This window comes from Mustelus asterias, chromosome 19 (genome assembly GCF_964213995.1).
Source record: "Mustelus asterias chromosome 19, sMusAst1.hap1.1, whole genome shotgun sequence".
Taxonomy (NCBI): Eukaryota; Metazoa; Chordata; class Chondrichthyes; order Carcharhiniformes; family Triakidae; genus Mustelus; species Mustelus asterias.
In genome coordinates this window covers 29,586,281-29,604,542 of record NC_135819.1, presented here as the reverse complement: position 1 = coordinate 29,604,542, position 18,262 = coordinate 29,586,281, and the positions used below count along the sequence as shown (strand labels likewise).

Genomic DNA, 18,262 nt, shown 5'->3' with positions numbered 1-18,262 from the left:
TAGCTGCTAATTTAGCATGATTGATGCCCAGGACTTAAGAGCTGGGCTTGAACCCATTCAGAAGTAATGCTAACATCTCAGTATGTTCACTTCACTGTGCACAGTGCAATTTGAAATCACTCAATTATTCTCTGAGAAAATGTATGTTCCAGAACCCCTGAAGAATCTGAACACTTTTAATCACATCAGCAGAGTGCCCTGTGTTTCACACTATGATACAGCTCCATCGGGATTACATGCTCAGAAATAGCCCGACAAAAGAGAGAGCCACCTTAATTAGAGAGGAACTCTCCTCACAACAGACAAAAGGTTAGGGTTAGACAGAGAGAGAGGACATGTCCCCTTTTCCTCTTGCTCTGCAACTTTTTGTTCAGCTCACATTCAACCCTTGTTGCCCCTTGTGATGCCTTGCCCTTACATTGTGGCTTGTTGTATTCTTGTCCCCTGGAGCTTTTCCATTTTTATTCATGTTAGTCTTTTTTTGTCTGGAGTGGTAGATGAGGGTGTATTTGTGTACTTGTGTGGGGGAAAAAGAAGAAAAGGAGGGGAGTCTTTTATTTGTGGGTACATGGGGGAAGGAGAAACTTGAGGTAAAGAGGGGGGCCTAAGGGAGGGAGGCTTGTGTGGACAAAAGGTTAGGGTTAGGGTGAAATGACTTAGAAACATTGAAACAGGAGGGGGCTGCCTGACATTACCACTGTGCCCCTTTGTTCTGGGTGCCTCCACCAGAATTTCTTTTCTCTCTATCTACCCTATTAAATCCTTCAATCATCTTAAAATCCATGAATAGAGCTTCCCTTAATCTCCGAAACATGGTGAACGTGCCATGTTTATGTGACCTGTATTCCATATACCAAGCTTCCAAAATTCCATTGCCCTGTTCCAGGTCGTGAGGGTGCTGATGAGTTGAAAGTAAACAAGATTCAGAGTCATTGCAGCACATAAGGTGGCTATTTGGCCCATTGGATCCATGTTGGTCAATGTAGGGAGTACTTCATAAAATATTCACCCACCTAAGCCATTTTAAAAAAAAACATGTTTGTTGAGACACTGGGAAAGATTTCCTTCCAACCTTTTGCAATGGTAATATTTTCTGAAAGGACAGATGTTTTAAGAATGTCATTGGAAAGATAGCTGCTAATTCAGTGATGCATTGATGCTCAGGACTTGGGAGCTGGTCTTGAACCCATTCAGAAGTAATGCTAACATCTCAGTATGTTCACTTCATTGTGCACAGTGCAATTTGAAATCACTCAATTATTCTCTGATGATGTTCTAGAACACTAGTGCATCTCCTATATTTAAACCTTCAGTGAGGCTGAGCAGCCTATCCATCAAACTAAATATATGTGCACATGGCAGGATTTAAATTTGTTAGGCCTTTGGAGACCAGGAGCCAGTGTAGGTCAGCAAGAACAGCGGTGAAGTGGACTTTGTGCAAGTTAAGATATGACATGATAGTTTTGGGCATGGTTTATTGAGGTTCAGTAGGAGTGTGCAGTGGGATACGGTGTTCTAGTGCACGAGTCACAAAAGGTTAGTATACAGGTGAAACAAGTTATTAATGGAATGCTATCCTTTATTACGAGAGAAATTGAACATAAAAGTAAGGATATTATGCTTCAGTTATACAAGGCATTTGGAGATCTTGAATATTATGTGCAGTATTGTTCTCCTTATTTAAGGAAGGATGTAAATACATTTGAGACGGTTCAAAGGAGATTTAGAAGAATAAAGAAAAGAGCAAAGAAAATTACAGCACAGGAATGGACCCTTCGGCCCTCCAAGCCTGCCCGACTGAACTAAAACCCCCTACTTTTCCGGGGACCATATCCCTCTATTCCCATCCTCTTCATGTATTTGTCCAGACACCCCTTAAAACTCACTATCGCATCTGCTTCCACTACCTCCACCGGCAGCGAGTTCCAGGCACCCACCACCCTCTGTGTAAAAAAACTTGTCTCGCACACTCCTTTAAACTTTGCCCCTCGCGCCTCAAACCTATGCCCCTAGTAATTGACTCTTCCACCCTGGGAAAAAGCTTCTGACTATCCATTCTGTCCATACCCCTCATAATCTTGTAGACTTCTATCAGGTCGCCCCTCAACCTCCGTTGTCCCAGTGAGAACAAACCAAGTTTCTCCAACCTCTCCTCATAGCTAATGCCCTCCACACCAGGCAACATCCTAGTAAATCTTTTCTGTACCCTCTCCAAAGTCTCCACATCCTTCTGGTAGTGTGGCAACTAGAATTGAACACGATATTCCAAGTGCGGCCTAACTAAGATTCTATAAAGCTGCAACATGACTTGCCAATTTTTAAACTCAATGCCCTGGTCGATGAAGGCAAGTGTGCCGTATGCCTTCTTGACTACCTTCTCCACCTGCATTGCCACTTTCAGTGACCTGTGTACCTGTACACTCAGATCCCTCTGCCTATCAATACTCTTAAGGGTTCTGCCATTTAGTGTATATTTCCGATCTTTATTAGACCTTCCAAATTGCATTACCTCACATTTGTCCAGATTAAACTCCATCTGCCATCTCTCCGCCCAAGCCTCCAACCTATCTATATCTGCTGTATCCTCTGATGGTCCTCATCGCTATCCGCAAATCCACCAACCTTTGTGTCATCCGCAAACTTACTAATCAAACCAGTTACATTTTCCTCCAAATCATTTATATGTATTATGAACAGCAAAGGTCCCAGCACTGATCCCTGAGGAACGCTACTTGTCACAGCCCTCCATTCAGAAACACATCCTTCCACTGCTACCCTCTGTTTCTATGACTGAGCCAGTTCTGTATCCACCATGCCAGCTCACCTCTGATCCCATGCGACTTCACTTTCTGCACCAGTCTGCCATGAGAGTCCTTGTCAAAAGCCTTACTGAAGTCCATGTAGACAACGTCCACTGCCCTACCCTCATCAATCATCTTCGCCACTTCCTTTATTAGATTGATACTTGAAATGAGTGGGCTGTCTTATGAGGAAATGTTAGATAGACTGGATTTGTTTCCACTGGAGTTTAGAAGATTGAGGAGTGACTTGATGAAGTATATAAGATCCTGAATGGTCTTGATAGGTGGACATTGAACTGATGTTTCCGCTTGTGGGTGAATCCAAAACTAGGGGACACTGTTTTAAAATTGGGGATCACCCTTTTAGAACAGAGAAGAGGAGATTTTTTTTCTCTCAGGATTATATGACTTTGGAACTCTGTCTCAGAAGGTGGTGGAAGTGGGGTCATTGAATATTTTTAAGGTGGAGGTAGATAGATTCTTGTTAGGCACGGGAATCAAAAGTTATTGGGGGTAGGTAGGAATGTAGAACTTGAGACACAAACAGATCAGCCATAATCTTGTGGAGCAGGCTCAGGGGGCCAAATGGCCTACGTCTGCTCCTATCTTATATGTTCATATGTGAGCAGACCCATATAACAACAACTTCTGGGTATTTACCTGTCTGATTCAGTTCTCCTGGGCATATCATGGGCACATGTAATCTGAGCAACAGACATTGCCTTGGTGCATCTCCTATATTTAAACCTTCAGTGATGCAGAGCAGCACAGGCTGAGCAGCCTATCCACCAAACTAAACATACGGTGGGGTGTGGGCACGGAGGGATTCAAATTTGTTAGGCCTTTGGAGATCAGGAGCCAGTATAGGTCAGCAAGAACAGAGGTGAACTGGACTTCGCGCAAGTTAGGACATGACGTGATAGTTTTGGGCAAGATCAAGTTTATGGAGGGTGGAAGATTGGAGGTCGACCAGCAGAGTGTTGGAATTGTCAAGTCTAAAGGTGATAAAAGCACGGATGAGGGTTCCAGCAGTAGATGATCTGAGGTTGGGGCAGAGCCTGCCAACATTAGGGTGTTGTAAATCGTTATACTTGGTGATGGAACAGATGGGAAATGGAAAGCTCTTCTCTCAGTCATATAGTACATCGTGGTTGTGAACAGTCTAGTTTACCTTAGAGCAGTGGTAGGAAAACTGCAACCCCAAGGCCAAATGTGGCCCATCAGGGTTTTGAGCGTAGCCCACAAGGCATTTTATTGATGGTTGCCCATGCGCAGGGTTGCCACATTCCGCTGATATCCATCTGCACAGTTTTTTTCCTACTGGTATGACTGAAGTGATAAGCAAGGGCAAGTGTGCTGATTGCTTACAATATTGGCTGTGGGAGCTGTGTGCTCCCTCTGCATCCAACATTTATCCAAATATTTATTTTGTTTTTATCATTTGAAGTTGATGACAGTTCTATTAATATATAAATTATTAAGCATTTACTATAACTTGTTATGAAATATTCAGTATGTATTAGATAAATTTAATCTTATTCAAGGGTCATGGTTAGTGAACAAGCCTAATTTCAATCTGGTGGCCCACTGAGATGAAGGAGGGCCATTCATGCAGCTCACTCACTAGCCTAAGTTGCCCATCACACTGCCTTAGAGGGTCAGCAAGGGTCAGGGAGGGGAAAGGAGTTTGTGATGGGGACTGAAGGTGAATCCTTTGGTCAGGAGGAAATTGGGGCAGAACCTATACTGGATATTGACCAAGCAGTCAAACAACACAGCTCACTTTAGCATCACAATGGTGCCCTAGACAAAAGGAATGCAGAAATAGTAATATTGCAGGCAAAGGATACCGTGTGAATCACTCAGATCCTATCGCACAATCCTAGAATGTAGCAAAATAAAACTCTTCAAAAAATGATTACCTGTAGTGCTCCTCTTGTAACGTTTGAGTGATGATGCGAAAGTCATTCTTAAATTGAGCTTTAAAATTTTCAATTTCATCTGACAGCTGTGATTGCGTTTCCTTCATTTCTCGGAGCTCATCCAAGATGGCAGTCAGTTTGTTCTGCTCTCTTTCCAGTGAGTTGGACTTTGGGCTTGCTGCAAAATCAGAGATACCATTGCTATCTCCAGAGACACTCCCACTGGAGCACTCATCATCACTCATGTACTTTATCTTAGACACCAGTGTGGCACTCCCACTGAAGGCCCTGGGCCCACCTTCCCGCCGGAAATCTTCCATCGAGTTCTTCAGGTGTGCAATATTGTCAGCGCTGCCAAACTTGTTGCGGATCAGGTTGGCGATTTCCCGCGGTTTGTTGAAGACGAAGGACGGGGGCGTCAGGGTCACCCCTGGGAGGCCCTTTCCACCTTCCAGGCTTGAGCCTCCCACAGTCTCATTTGCAGGCCTCGCATTGATGCCACTCCCCTCTCGCAACCTCTCCTTGGAATTCCGCGACCCGTTTTGCTCCACATCCTTCAACTTCCGGTGGTAGTGGTCAAATTTCTTCTGCAGCCCCGCAATGTTCTGGGCAGATTTCTGGTTCTTCTTCTCAAAGACCTGCTTGATGCGCCGTGACTGCTGCTTGTCTGCGTTGTTTACCAGCTTGAGGTACTCGGCCACGTTCTCGTCCCGGAGCTCTTGCTCAATGCGCAACTGCTCAGTGATCTTTAGAATCTTCTGTTTCAGCTGATCCACTGTCAGTCGGTCGCGTTGAAAATCCAGCAGCCCATCTGTCACGCTAAGATTCAGGTTGGTGTCCGAACCCCCTCGACGCATGTTTCCTGGCAAACTGAGCCTGCTCATCTCTGTCTGATCAGCCTGAAAGATCAATGACCAGATGGGTAATTATCAGAACTGCTATTCATCCTCAAAGCCATTAAACCTTATGATTCCACAGTCAGCGCTCCCTCAGATCTGGATTCAAGTTCCACTCCTGACACTTGAGCTTATAATCCAAGTGGACACTCCAGTGCAGTGATGAGGGAGTGCTGCACTGTCAGATGTGTCATCATTTGGATGAGATATTAAATCAAGGCCGCATCTGCCTTCTAAGGTGGATGTAATTGATCTGTGAGAGACCAAGACCTCACCCTGTATATTTTTTGAATAGAATATATGGAGATATGCTCATTGCTAGCTCAAAAAAACTCAAACTGAGCGAAGACCTAAAGTGGCTGAATCTATGTCTGTCTGTGACCCCGAATAAAAGGAAATCCTGGCCGTATCAAAGAAATGCGAACCTTATTATCTCTGTAGAGTCACTAACGGCCTCCATGGACCAAATTCAAAGAGAACTTACAAAGGCCATCTGCATTTCATAACCCAGGCTGGTCAACAGGAATCTGCTTGTCTGCTAAGACAAAGGACCTCTTTGTTTCAATTCTTAATGGTTGAGACATTTAACAATCTCTGGCACCCAGTTGAGGCATACCCATTCCATATCAAAGACAGTGTGGAAAGGTAGGAGTCATGTAGCATGGATCTCTGGCTGGAAAAACAAGTAATACTGCCTTGCTAAACTGCAAAGTCTCGGTCTGCCACTTTGCCATCGAAGTAGCAGCCTCCCGGACAAGGAGCTCTGGCCTAGGTTGGATAGCTGACTTGGTCTACACTGCTTCGACTGAAAATTCTGTACCATCACCTACAAGACCTTCCCTCCCACCCTACTCTCCCCTCATCTTCCTGTCTTCGTGCCCCTCAAACTGCTCTCTCCCATTACTCAACAAATAGATTATTTGGTCATCATCACATTCCTGTTTGTGTGAGTTTGCTGTGTGCAGATTAGCTGTTGTGTTTCCTGCATTACCTGAATTTAAATCCCTCTAGTTTGAGAACTCAAATTCAATTTGGAAATGTCTCGTAATGAAATGCTAATTTCAACAAAAGGTAACAATCAAGCTGTCAAGTTCTGATTAAAAACCCAACTGATTCACTAATAAATCCAAGAAAGAATTCAGGAGGAATGACTTTACTCCAGGGAATGGTGAGACTGCGGAACTCATTGCCAAAAGAAGTGGTTGGGCTGAATTGCATTGATGGATTGGAAAGGAAAGAGATAAACACAGAAAGGTGGCAGATATTGAAGGATATGCTGGCTGGGGCACGGTGAGGTAGAGTTGGAGGAGGTTGGTGTCAACACTAGTATGGTTCTGAATGGCCTATTTCTGTGGTGTATATACTTTCCCCTTTAGGGGAGAAAATTTGCCATCTTACCCAGTCTGGCCTATATGTGACCCTTAACTCACACCAACATGGTTCACTCTGACCTCCACTCTGGTGGTCTAGCTCAGTTGCTGGGAGTGTGCAATAAATGCAAGTGCCGATGGCAACCACCTGCCAAGAATGGATTAAACTCCCTACCATATACAGTTTTCTGTTTCTCAGTGTTCTCCATCTCTCTCCTGATGGGGAAACACTATGTGAATACCAGCTCCTCTCTAAACACTCACTCACAAGGCTAATGTTCATCTGTGCATCTGGACATGAGAGCTGTCAGTAGCAACTCTCCCAAGGGGAGGGGAGGGATCATAACTTTTCATCTGCTGACCTTCTCTTCTCCCAACATGCCCCAACACCCACTTTCCAGCTGGGACCTAGGGGTGGGGTGACCTGGCTGATTTCTCTCTCATCTCCGACTCAGGGGTGTGAGAGCTGCCCATTTGCAGCGATCTCTTTGCTGCTGAGAATTCAGTCTACATCCTGGACTTCCACACATGTGGAGATGCCGGCGTTGGACTGGGGTAAGCGCAGTAAGAAGTCTCACAACATCTGTGGAGATGCCGGCGTTGTGAGACTTCTTACTGTGCTTCCACATTGAGACAGCAGAGGGAGTGTGTGTGTGTAGCATTTACAATGAAACACTCCTCCCACAACGCAGAGTCATCGAGATTATACAGCACGCAAACAGGCCCATTGACCCAATTCGTCCATGCCGATCAGGGGAGTTTCACAGTAACTTCATTGCAGTATTAATGTAAGCCTTACTTGTGACTAACAAATAAACTTTAACTTTAACTTTTTCCTAAACTGAATTAGACTCATTTGTCTGTGTTTGGCCCTTACCCCTCTAAACCATTCCCACCCATGTACCTGTCCAAATGTCTTTTACATATTGTAATTGTAGCCGCCTCTACCACCTCCTCTGGTGCTCTTACTATATATATGCACCACCCTCCGTGTGGAAAAAGTTGCCCCTCAGGTCCCTTTTAAATTTTTCTATTTTCACCTTAAACCTATGTCCTCTAGTTTTGGACTCTGCTACCCTGGGGAAAAGATCTTGGCTATTCACCTTATCTCTGCACATCATGATGGGCGGTAAGGTGGCACATTGGTTAGCACTTTTGTCTCACAGTGCCAGTGACCCGGGTTTGATTCCTGGCTTGGGTTAATGTCTGTGTGGAGTTTGCATGTTTTCCCCGTGTCTGCGTAGGTTTTCTCCGGGTGCTTCGGTTTCCTCCCATAGTCCAAAGATATGCGGGTTAGGTGGATTAGTCGTGCTAAATTGTCCATTAGTGTCAGGGGATTAGCAGGGTAAATATGTGGAGTAACGGGAATAGGGCCTGGGTGGGATCGTTGTCGGTGCAGGCACAATGGGCCAAATGGCCTCCTTCTGTACTGTAGGGATTCTATGATTTTATAAACCTCTATAAGGTCACCCCTCATCCTCCTATGCTCCAGGGAAAAAAGTCTCAGCCTATCCAGCCTCTCCTCATAATTCAAATCTTCCAGTCCCAGAAACATTCTTCTAAATCTTTTTTGCGCCCTTTCTAGTTTAGTAACTCCTTCCTATAGCAGGGTGAACAGAATTGTACACAGTACTCCAAATGTGACCTTACTAATGTCTTGTACAGTTGTGACATAACATCTCAACTCCTATACTCAATGCTCTGATCGATGATGGCAAGTGTGCCAAATGCTGCCTTCACCACCCTGTCTACCTGTGACGCCACTTTCAAATATCTATGTACCTACTCTCTCTGTTCAGCAACACTCCCCAGGGCCCTACCATTAACTATGTAACTCGTGCCCTGATTCGTCTTAATAAAATGCAACACCTCGCATTTATCTGAATTAAACTCCACCTGCCATTCCTCAACCCACTGGCCCGGTTGATCAAGATCCCGTTGTAGTCTTAGATAACCTTCTTCACTGTCCACTACACCACAAATTTGGTGTCATCTGCAAACTTACTAATCATGGCTCCTATATTCTCATCCAATTTTTTAATATAAATGACAAGCAACGGTGGACCCAGCACCGATCCCTGTGGCACACCGCTGGTCACAGGCCTCCAGTCTGAAAAACAAACCTCTACCACACCACCTTCTGTCTTCCACCGGCAATCCAATTGGCTAGTTCTTCCTGGATCCCATGTGATCTGACCTTACTGACCAATCTACCATGCAGTATCTTGTCAAAGGCCTTGCTAAAGTCCATGCCAACAACGTCTGCCACATTGCCCTCATCTATTTTATTTTTTACCCCTTCAAAAAACTCTTATCAAATTTGTAAGACACGATTTCCCAAGCACAAATCCACGCTGACTATCCCTAATCAGTCCTTGCCTTTCCAAATGCATGTAGATCCTGTCTCTCAGAATCCACTCCAATAACTTACTCACCACTGATGTTAGGCTCACCAGTCTGCAGTTCCCTGGCTGTTCCCTGCCACCTTTCTTAAATAACGCCACAACATTTGCTTCCTTCCAGTCTTCTGGCACCTCACCTGTGGCTGTCGACGATACAAATATATCCGCTATGGGCCCCGCAATTTCTTCCCTAGCTTCCCACAATGTCCTAGAATAGACTTGATCAGGTCCCAGGGATTTATCTACCTTTATGTGTTTTAAGACCTCCAGCACCTCCTCTTCTGTAATGTGGACTCTTTTCAAGATCACTATTTACTTCCCTGAGTTCCCTAGCTTCCATGTCTATCTCCACGGTAAATACTGACGAGACATATTCAATTAGGATCTCACCCAGTGGACCATGGAGAGTAATTGAGAATCATCAAATCATAAATTGGTACAATACAGAGGATACAATTCAGTTCATCATATCTGCTGGTTCTCTGAAAGAATAATTCACCTGGTGTCATTCCATTTCCACGAAACCCTGCAATTTTTTAGCCTCTTTGGATAATAATCCAACACACTCTCAGACAGTACATTCCAGATCTTAACCACTCACTGTGTGAATCTGTCTCCACCACACTTTCAGACAGTAAGTACATTCCAGATCCTAACCACTTGCTGTGTAAAGAATACTCTCTACTTACGTGGATGAGTGCAGGTCCAACAACATTCAAGAAGCTCAACACCATCCAGGACAAAGCAGCCCACTTGATTGCTACTCATTTCACAAACATCCACTCCCTCCACTACTGACGCACAGTGACAGCCATGTGCACCATCTACATGATGCACTGCTGGAACTCCCCAAGGCTCCTTCAACAGTACTTTCCAAACACACGACCACTACTATCAGAAGGACAAGAGCAGCAATACATGGGAACTCCACCACCTGGAGATTCCCTTCCAAATCACACACCATCCTGACTTGGAAATATATCATGTTCACTGTTGCTAAGTGAAAATCCTCCCTCCCTAACAGCACTGTGCGTGTATCTAGACCTCAGGAACTGCAGTGTTTCATGAAGGCAACTCACCACCTTCTTGAGGGCAACTAAGGATGGACAATAAATGGTGAACTAGTCAATTACACCCACATCCCGTAAAATAAATGTTTTTAAAAATCTGTTCTTACATCTGGCAGTTTCCAGCCCCCTGATTACCATTTGTGATCAGAATTGGAAGATTTCAAATATTACAGCCCCATTCAAAAATTAGGAGGAATAAACTCAATAGCTGCAGGGCAGTCAGCGTAAAATCAATGGTGGGATTTGATTTGATTTGATTTATTGTCACATGTATTAACATACAGTAAAAAGTATTGTTTCTTGCGTGCTATACGGACAAAGCATACCGTTCATAGAAAAGGAAATGCGAGAGTGCAGAATGTAGTATTACAGTCATAGCTAGGGTGTAGAGAAAGATCAACTTAATGCAAGGTAGGTCCATTCAAAAGTCTGACAGCAGCAGGGAAGAAGCTGTTCTTGAGTCGGTTGGTACGTGACCTCAGACTTTTGTATCTTTTTCCCGATGGAAGAAGGTGGAAGAGAGAATGTCTGGGGGTGCGTGAGGTCCTTAATTATGCTGGCTGCTCTGCCGAGGCAGCAGGAAGTGTAGACAGAGTCAATGGATAGGAGGCTGGTTTGCGTGATGGACTGGGCTACATTCACGACCTTTTGTAGTTTCTTGCGGTCTTGGGCAGAGCAGGAACCATACCAAGCTGTGATACAACCAGAAAGACTGCTTTCTATGGTGCATCTGTAAAAGTTGGAGAGAGTCGTAGCTGACATGCCAAATTTCCTCAGTCTTCTGAGAAAATAGAGGCATTGGTGGGCTTTTTTAACTATAGTGTCAGCATGGGGAGACCAGGACAGGTTGTTGGAAAACATTTAGCGACAATACTCTGGGGGAAAAAATCATTTCCACTTGGAAAAGCATGGGTTAATAAATGAAAGTCAGATTGGATTTGTTAAAGGAAAAGTGTGTTTGTCTAACTTGATACAGAAATGGATAGGCTTGAAGAGAGGAGTGTAGTTGAGGCTGTGCATGTTGACATTCAAAATGTCGATAAAATACCACGTAATTAACGTGTCAGCAAAATTAAAGCCAAAAGGATTAAAGGGACAGTAACAGCATGCACACAACATTGGCCAAGTGACAGGAAGCAGAGGGTAGTGGTGAATGGTTGCTTTTCAGACTGGAGGGAGATGTACAATGGAGTTTGCCAGGATCACTGCGTCTTTTGATTCATATTAATGACCCGCACTTGGGCTTAATGGGTATAATTACCGACCGTTGAGTCTAACCTCAGTGGTTGGTAAGTTGATGGAGAGGATCCTGAGAGACAGGATTTATGATCATCTAGAGAAGTTTAGTATGATCAAAAGTAGTCAGCACGGCTTTGTCAAGGGCAGGTCGTGCCTTACGAGCCTGGTTGAGTTCTTTGAAAATGTGACCAAACACATTGACGAAGGAAGAGCGGTGGATGTGGTCTATATGGACTTCAGCAAGGCGTTCGATAAGGTCCCCCATGCAAGACTTCTTGAGAAAGTGAGAGGGCATGGGATCCAAGGGGCTGTTGCCTTGTGGATCCAGAACTGGCTTGCCTGCAGAAGGCAGAGAGTGGCTGTGGAGGGGTCTTTCTCTGCATGGAGGTCAGTGACCAGTGGAGTGCCCCAGGGATCTGTTCTGGGACCCTTGCTGTTTGTCATTTTCATAAATGACCTGGATGAGGAAGTGGAGGGATGGGTTGGTAAGTTTGCTGACGACACCAAGGTAGGTGGTGTTGTGGATAGTTTGGAGGGATGTCAGAAGTTGCAGCGAGACATAGATAGAATGCAAGACTGGGCGGAGAAGTGGCAGATGGAATTCAACCCGGATAAGTGTGTGGTGATCCATTTTGGCAGATCCAATGGGATGAAGCAGCAGTATAATATGAAGGGTACCATTCTTAGCAGTGTAGAGGATCAGAAGGACCTTGGGGTCCGGGTCCATAGGACTCTTAAATCGGCCTCGCAGGTGGAGGATGCAGTCAAGAAGGCGTACTGGCCTTCATTAATCGAGGGATTGAGTTTAGGAGTCGGGAGATAATGCTGCAGCTTTATAGGACCCTGGTTAGACCCCACTTGGAGTACTGCGCGCAGTTCTGGTCATCTCATTACAGGAAAGATGTTGAAGCCATTGAAAGGGTGCAGAGGAGATTTACAAGGATGTTGCCTGGATTGGGGGGCATGCCTTATGAGGATAGGTTGAGGGAGCTTGGTCTCTTCTCCCTGGAGAGACGAAGGATGAGAGGTGACCTGATAGAGGTTTACAAGATGTTGAGAGGCCTGGATAGGGTAGACTCTCAGAGGCTATTTCCAAGGGCTGAAATGGTTGCTACGAGAGGACACAGGTTTAAGGTGCTGGGGGGTAGGTACAGAGGAGATGTCAGGGGTAAGTTTTTCACTCAGAGGGTGGTGGGTGAGTGGAATCGGCTGGCGTCGGTGGTGGTGGAGGCAAACTCGTTGGGGTCTTTTAAGAGACTTCTGGATGAGTACATGGGATTTAATGGGATTGAGGGCTATAGATAGGCCTAGAGGTGGGGATGTGATCGGCGCAACTTGTGGGCCGAAGGGCCTGTTTGTGCTGTGGCTTTCTATGTTCTATAATCTCATAGTTTGACACTGCCACAGAACTCAGAAATGTAGCAAACGATATGGAAGCAAGTAAAAGACTTCAGGAGGACATAGATAGAGAGGGGAAATGGGCAGATACATGGCAGATGAGATTTAATGCCGAGAAATAGGAAGAACAGGAGAGACAATATAAAATAAATGATGCAATTTTAAAAGGGACAGAGGGACATGTTCACAAATTATTGAAGGTAGAAGGAAATGTTGAGAAGACTGTTAAAAATGTTTACAGTCTCTTTGCTTTAATAGTAGAGGCATGAGTGCAGAGGTAAGAAAGCCACACTAAACCCATATAAAGCACTGGTTAGGCTCAGTTGGTGTATGGTGTTCAATTCTGGACATAAGGCTTCAGAAAAGATGTCGACTATGGGGAAGGCTCAGAGGGGATTTATTTGATTTGATTTATTATTGTCACATGTATTAGTATACAGTGAAAAGTATTGTTTCTTGCACGCTATATAGACATACAGAAGGAGAGAGTGCAAATGTAGTGTTGCAGTCATAGCTAGGGTGCAGAGAAAGATCAACTTAGTGTGAGATAGATCCATTCAAATGATTGATGGCAGCAGTAAAGAAGCTGGTCTTGAGTCGATTGGTACATGACCTTAGACTTTTGTATCTTTTTTCCAACAGAAGAACGTGGAAGAGAGTGGGCGGGATTTTATGACCTCGCTTGGGCGAGGCTCGTAAAATCCCGCCCGAGGCCAATGGAGAATTCTGTTCTGCGAGTCTCGCCTGCCCCGGGATTGGGGTGGACGAGGTGATAAAATTTTGGCCAGTATGTCTGGGGTGCGTGAGGTCCTTAGTTCTGCTGGCTGCTTTTCCAAGGCAGCGGGAAGTTTTGGACAGAGTCACTGGGTGGGAGGCTGGTTTGTGTGATGATTGGGTTACATTCACAACCTTTTGTAGTTTCTTGCGGTCTTGGGCAGAGCAGGAGCCATACCAAGCTGTGATACAACCAGAAAGAATGCTTTCTACGTGCATCTGTGCAAGTTGGTGAGAGTTATGGCTGACATGCCAAATTTCCTTAGTCTCCTGAGAAAGTAGAGGCTTTGGGGGGCTTATTTAATAGGATGGAACAAGCGATGAGGGACTTTGGGTATGTGGAAAGACTAGAGATCATTCTTGCAGCAAGGAAGGTTAAGAGGAGATTTAAAAGAGGTGGTAACAATTACAAAGGGTTTGATAGAGTAAATAAGGAGAATTTGTTTTCATAGACAGACATGGGTGGCACAGTGGTTAGCACTGCTGCCTCATAGCACCAGGGACCCGGGTTCAATTCCTGGCTTGGGTCACTGTCTGTGTAGAGTCTGCATGTTCCCCCTGGTTCTGCATGGTGCACCGTTCGTCTGGGTGCTCCGGTTTCCTCCCACTGTCTGAAAGACATGCTGGTTCGGTGCATTCTATTAGGTGCCATGCTAAATTCTCCCTCAGTGTACCCGAACAGGCGCCGCGACTAGGGGATTTTCAGAGTTAACTTCATTGCAGTGTTAATGTAAGCCTACTTGTGGCACTAATAAATAAACTTTAAAAGGATCAATAAGCAGAGATTTAAGGTGATTGACAACAGAAGCAGAGGTAGTATTACGAAATAGTTTTTGAACATAGTGAGTTGTTAGGCACTGCCTAAAAGGAAGAAGATTCAGCAATAACTTTTGAGAGAGAATTAAGCAATTACTTGAAGTGAAAATTTTCTGGGATATGGGGACAGAGCAGAGGAGGTTTACCAAGGAGCAAACTGACCGAAAGGCTCCGTCTGCGCTTTATCAATCTTGGAGACTGAAAAATGGCAGGAAGGTGTACAGTCTCTCCCTGAAAACCCTCTTGAGAACAGAAGTGGATGACAGGGTTTCTGACACAATTTAAACTTTTAAAAACATATTAACTCTTACTTCTAAATATTCAGCTGACCAAGGTATCAGTTGTGACCTGTTCCCACCCTGAGTCAGAAGGATGTGGATTCAAATCCCATGCAGGAACAAGGGCACATAATCCAGTTTGACAGTCCAGCGCCGTTCTGAGGGTGTGCTGCACTGTCAGGCCCTGTCAGCCCAGACATAAAAAGAACCCGGGGCACTATGAGCAAGCGGGATCGCCCCAGTGCCCTGGTCAATATTTATCCCCCAACCAACATGATTAAAGACAGATGATCTGGCCATTATCCCTATGTTGTTTGTGGGATCCTGCTGTGTGGAAATTGACTTGTGTGCTTCCCGTGTTGAAACAATGACTACAGACAGTTCAAGGGGACTGTGAAACGCTTTGGGATGTTCTCAGATGGTGGAAGGAGCTACACGAATCCAAATGTTGTATTCTTTAAAAAGTCAATCTCAAGAATCAGTCTAGGGAATTACACGGTCAGTTACACTCTGCGATCGACACTCAGTTCCGATGCTTAAACCACACAAGTGAAGAAATATTTAGACGCACTCAATCACATTCAGTCTCACACATTTAGCGTTGTCCCGAGAGACTCATTATTTTATACTTTGCTGGATTAAACTGACAACACCTTGCTGACTGCTTCTGCACAGACTTTGCTCCTGTATCTTAGTGCTGGAAACCCTAACGCCCTGATGTTCAATAGCACAATAAAACAAAATAGCACCACTCCAACACAAATATGCAATCAAAAAGTAACTTCTGAATCAAAAAGTCCTTTGCTGTTGATGTTCAGCAGAGAACTCTGCTGCGGGCTGTCACTGAGGGTCTATTTTTCAATTCCTATCTGCGGTTTGAAACTATGAAGGGACAATCACTGTCAAGTTAAACCATTCGAGTTAAGCTAGATAGTAAATTGTTTCAAAGACCAATAACTCCTTATCGCTTAAAAAAAAGTACTCCAGCCTGAGCCAAATCTTACCTTTCTTCCAAACAGACGGCTCTGCACATTTCTCTCCTCATTCTCAGTGAATAGGCTCTCTGCCCTTGGCTCCGGGTATTACAAGAAAACTTGTCCAACCGGTACCTGTTCCACAATAACATGTATGAAGTACCTAGGGCTGCCAAGTAGTTCCAGAGTAAAGTGGAGCAGGTTCCAGTGGCCCTGGATTCTGCCTGGCAGAAAAACTCAACCCGACTCCTGAGCCACTGGTTCCTGCTCCGCATCTCCAGGTTTTCATGCTGCCCCTTTCCTGTTTCGTTTACATAAATTAGATGGGACAGACGGCACAGAAGCGGGCCATTCGGCCCAGCTAGCCCATTCCAGCTTCTTCCCACCTTGTGTTGTCGAAACCTTTCACTGTAACCCTCTTATTCCCTTCCCACTTACATATTTGTCTGACTTCCCCCTAAATGTATCTATGCGATTCACTAAAATCCCTGTGGTAACCAGTTCCACATTCTCACCACTCTTTGGGTAAATACGTTTCTCCAGAATTCCCTATTGAATTGGTTGGTGATTATTTTATATTGATGGTCTCTAGTTTGTTTTAAATTCATTCATGAGATGTAGGTGTCACTGGCTAGGCCAGCATTTACACCTATCCCTAATTGCCCCTGCACTGAATGTTAGGCCATTTCAGTGGGCATTTAAGAGTCAACCACATTGCGGTGGGTCTGGAGTTACATGTAGGCTAAACCAGGTCAGGACGGCAGATTAGAGATGCATTTGATAAGGGATTATCAGTGATCATGGGTGATTTTAATCTGGTAAGAGTTTTAACAACACCAGGTTAGAGTCCAACAGGTTTATTTGGTAGCAAATACCATTTGGTTTATTTGCTATTATTTGCTCTGGTATTTGCTACCAAATAAACCTGTTGGACTTTAACCTGGTGTTGTTAAAACTCTTACTGTGTTTACCCCAGTCCAACGCCGGCATCTCCACATTATGATTTTAATCTGACAAGTTTATTTGGTAGCACAAGCCACAAGCTTTCAGAGCGCTGCTCCTTCATCAGGTCAGTGGGAGTTCTGTTCATAAACAGGGCATATAAAGACACAAACTCAATTTACAAAATAATGGTTGGCATGCGAGTCTTTACAGGTAATCTTTACCTATAAAGACTCACTTTCCAACCATTATTTTGTAAATTGAGTTTGTGTCTTTATATGCCCTGTTTGTGAACAGAACTTCCACTCACCTGATGAAGGAGCAGCGCTCCGAAAGCTTGTGGCTTGTGCTACCAAATAAACCTGTTGGACTTTGACCTGGTGTTGTGAGACTTCTTACTGTGCTTACCCCAGTCCAACGCCGGCATCTCCACATCACGATCTTAATCTGCACATAGATTGGGCAAATCAAATTAGCCATAATGCCGTAGAGGAGGAATTCCTGGAGTGTATACAGGATGGTTTTCTTGACCAATATGTGGAGGAATCAACTGGAGAGCAGGCCATATTAGACTGGATACTGTGCAATGAGAAGGGAATCATTGCCAATCTAGCTGTAGGAGACACCTTGGGGATGATAAAAGTTTTTATCAAAATGGAGAGCGAAGTTGTTGATCTGGAGGCAAGGGTGCTGAATCTTAATGAAGGAAACTATGAGGATATGAGGCGTGAGTTGGCCTTGATAGATTGGGGAGAGTTACTTAAAGGGATGACAGTGGATAGACAATGGCAAACATTCAAGGAATGCATGGGGGAACTGCAGCAACTGTTTATTCCTGTCTGGCACAAAAGCAAGATGGGTAAGAGGGCCAATCCATGGTTTACAAAGGAAATTAGAGACAGTATCCTATCCAAGGAAGAAGCATACAGATTGGCCAAGAAAAATAATAGGTCTGAGGATTGGGAGCAGTTTAAAATTCAGCAAAGAAAGACCAAGGCATTGATTAAGAAGGGGAAAATACAGTACGAAAGTAAGTTTGCAGGGAACATAAAGACTGACACTATAGATATGTGAAGAGAAAGAGGTGGGTGAAAACAAATGTAGGTCCCCTACGGACAAATGGGGGAATGTATAATAGGGGACAAAGGAATGGCTGAGCAACTGAATACATACTTTGGTTCTGTCTTCACAAAAGAGGACACAAATCAGATGCCAGAAATGTTGGAGAATGCAAGATTTAGTGACAGGGAAGAACTGAGGGAGATCAATATTAGTAGAGAAATGGTGCTGGGAAAATTGATGGGATTGAAGGCAGATAAATCCCCAGGGCCTGATAATCTACATCCCAGAGTACTTAAGGAAATGGCTCTAGAAATACTA

General features: G+C 44.5%; 1 protein-coding gene across 2 annotated transcripts in view; it reads right to left on the bottom strand.

Moving 5' to 3' along the window:
• The window catches only part of tmcc3 (transmembrane and coiled-coil domain family 3), a 143,819-nt gene that overhangs the window by 12,151 nt on the left and 113,406 nt on the right, over window positions 1-18,262 (bottom strand). Inside the window, exons 1-2 of one of the 2 annotated variants that reach the window (XM_078235237.1) lie at window positions 15,971-16,014; window positions 4,724-5,622 (exon numbers count right to left, since the gene is read on the bottom strand). In XM_078235237.1, the coding sequence (XP_078091363.1) occupies window positions 4,724-5,607 (884 nt within the window). In that variant the 5' untranslated portion in view covers window positions 5,608-5,622; window positions 15,971-16,014. Of the gene's footprint in view, window positions 1-4,723; window positions 5,623-15,970; window positions 16,015-18,262 lie in introns of those variants that run through there. The other variant, XM_078235236.1, reaches the window with a different exon arrangement.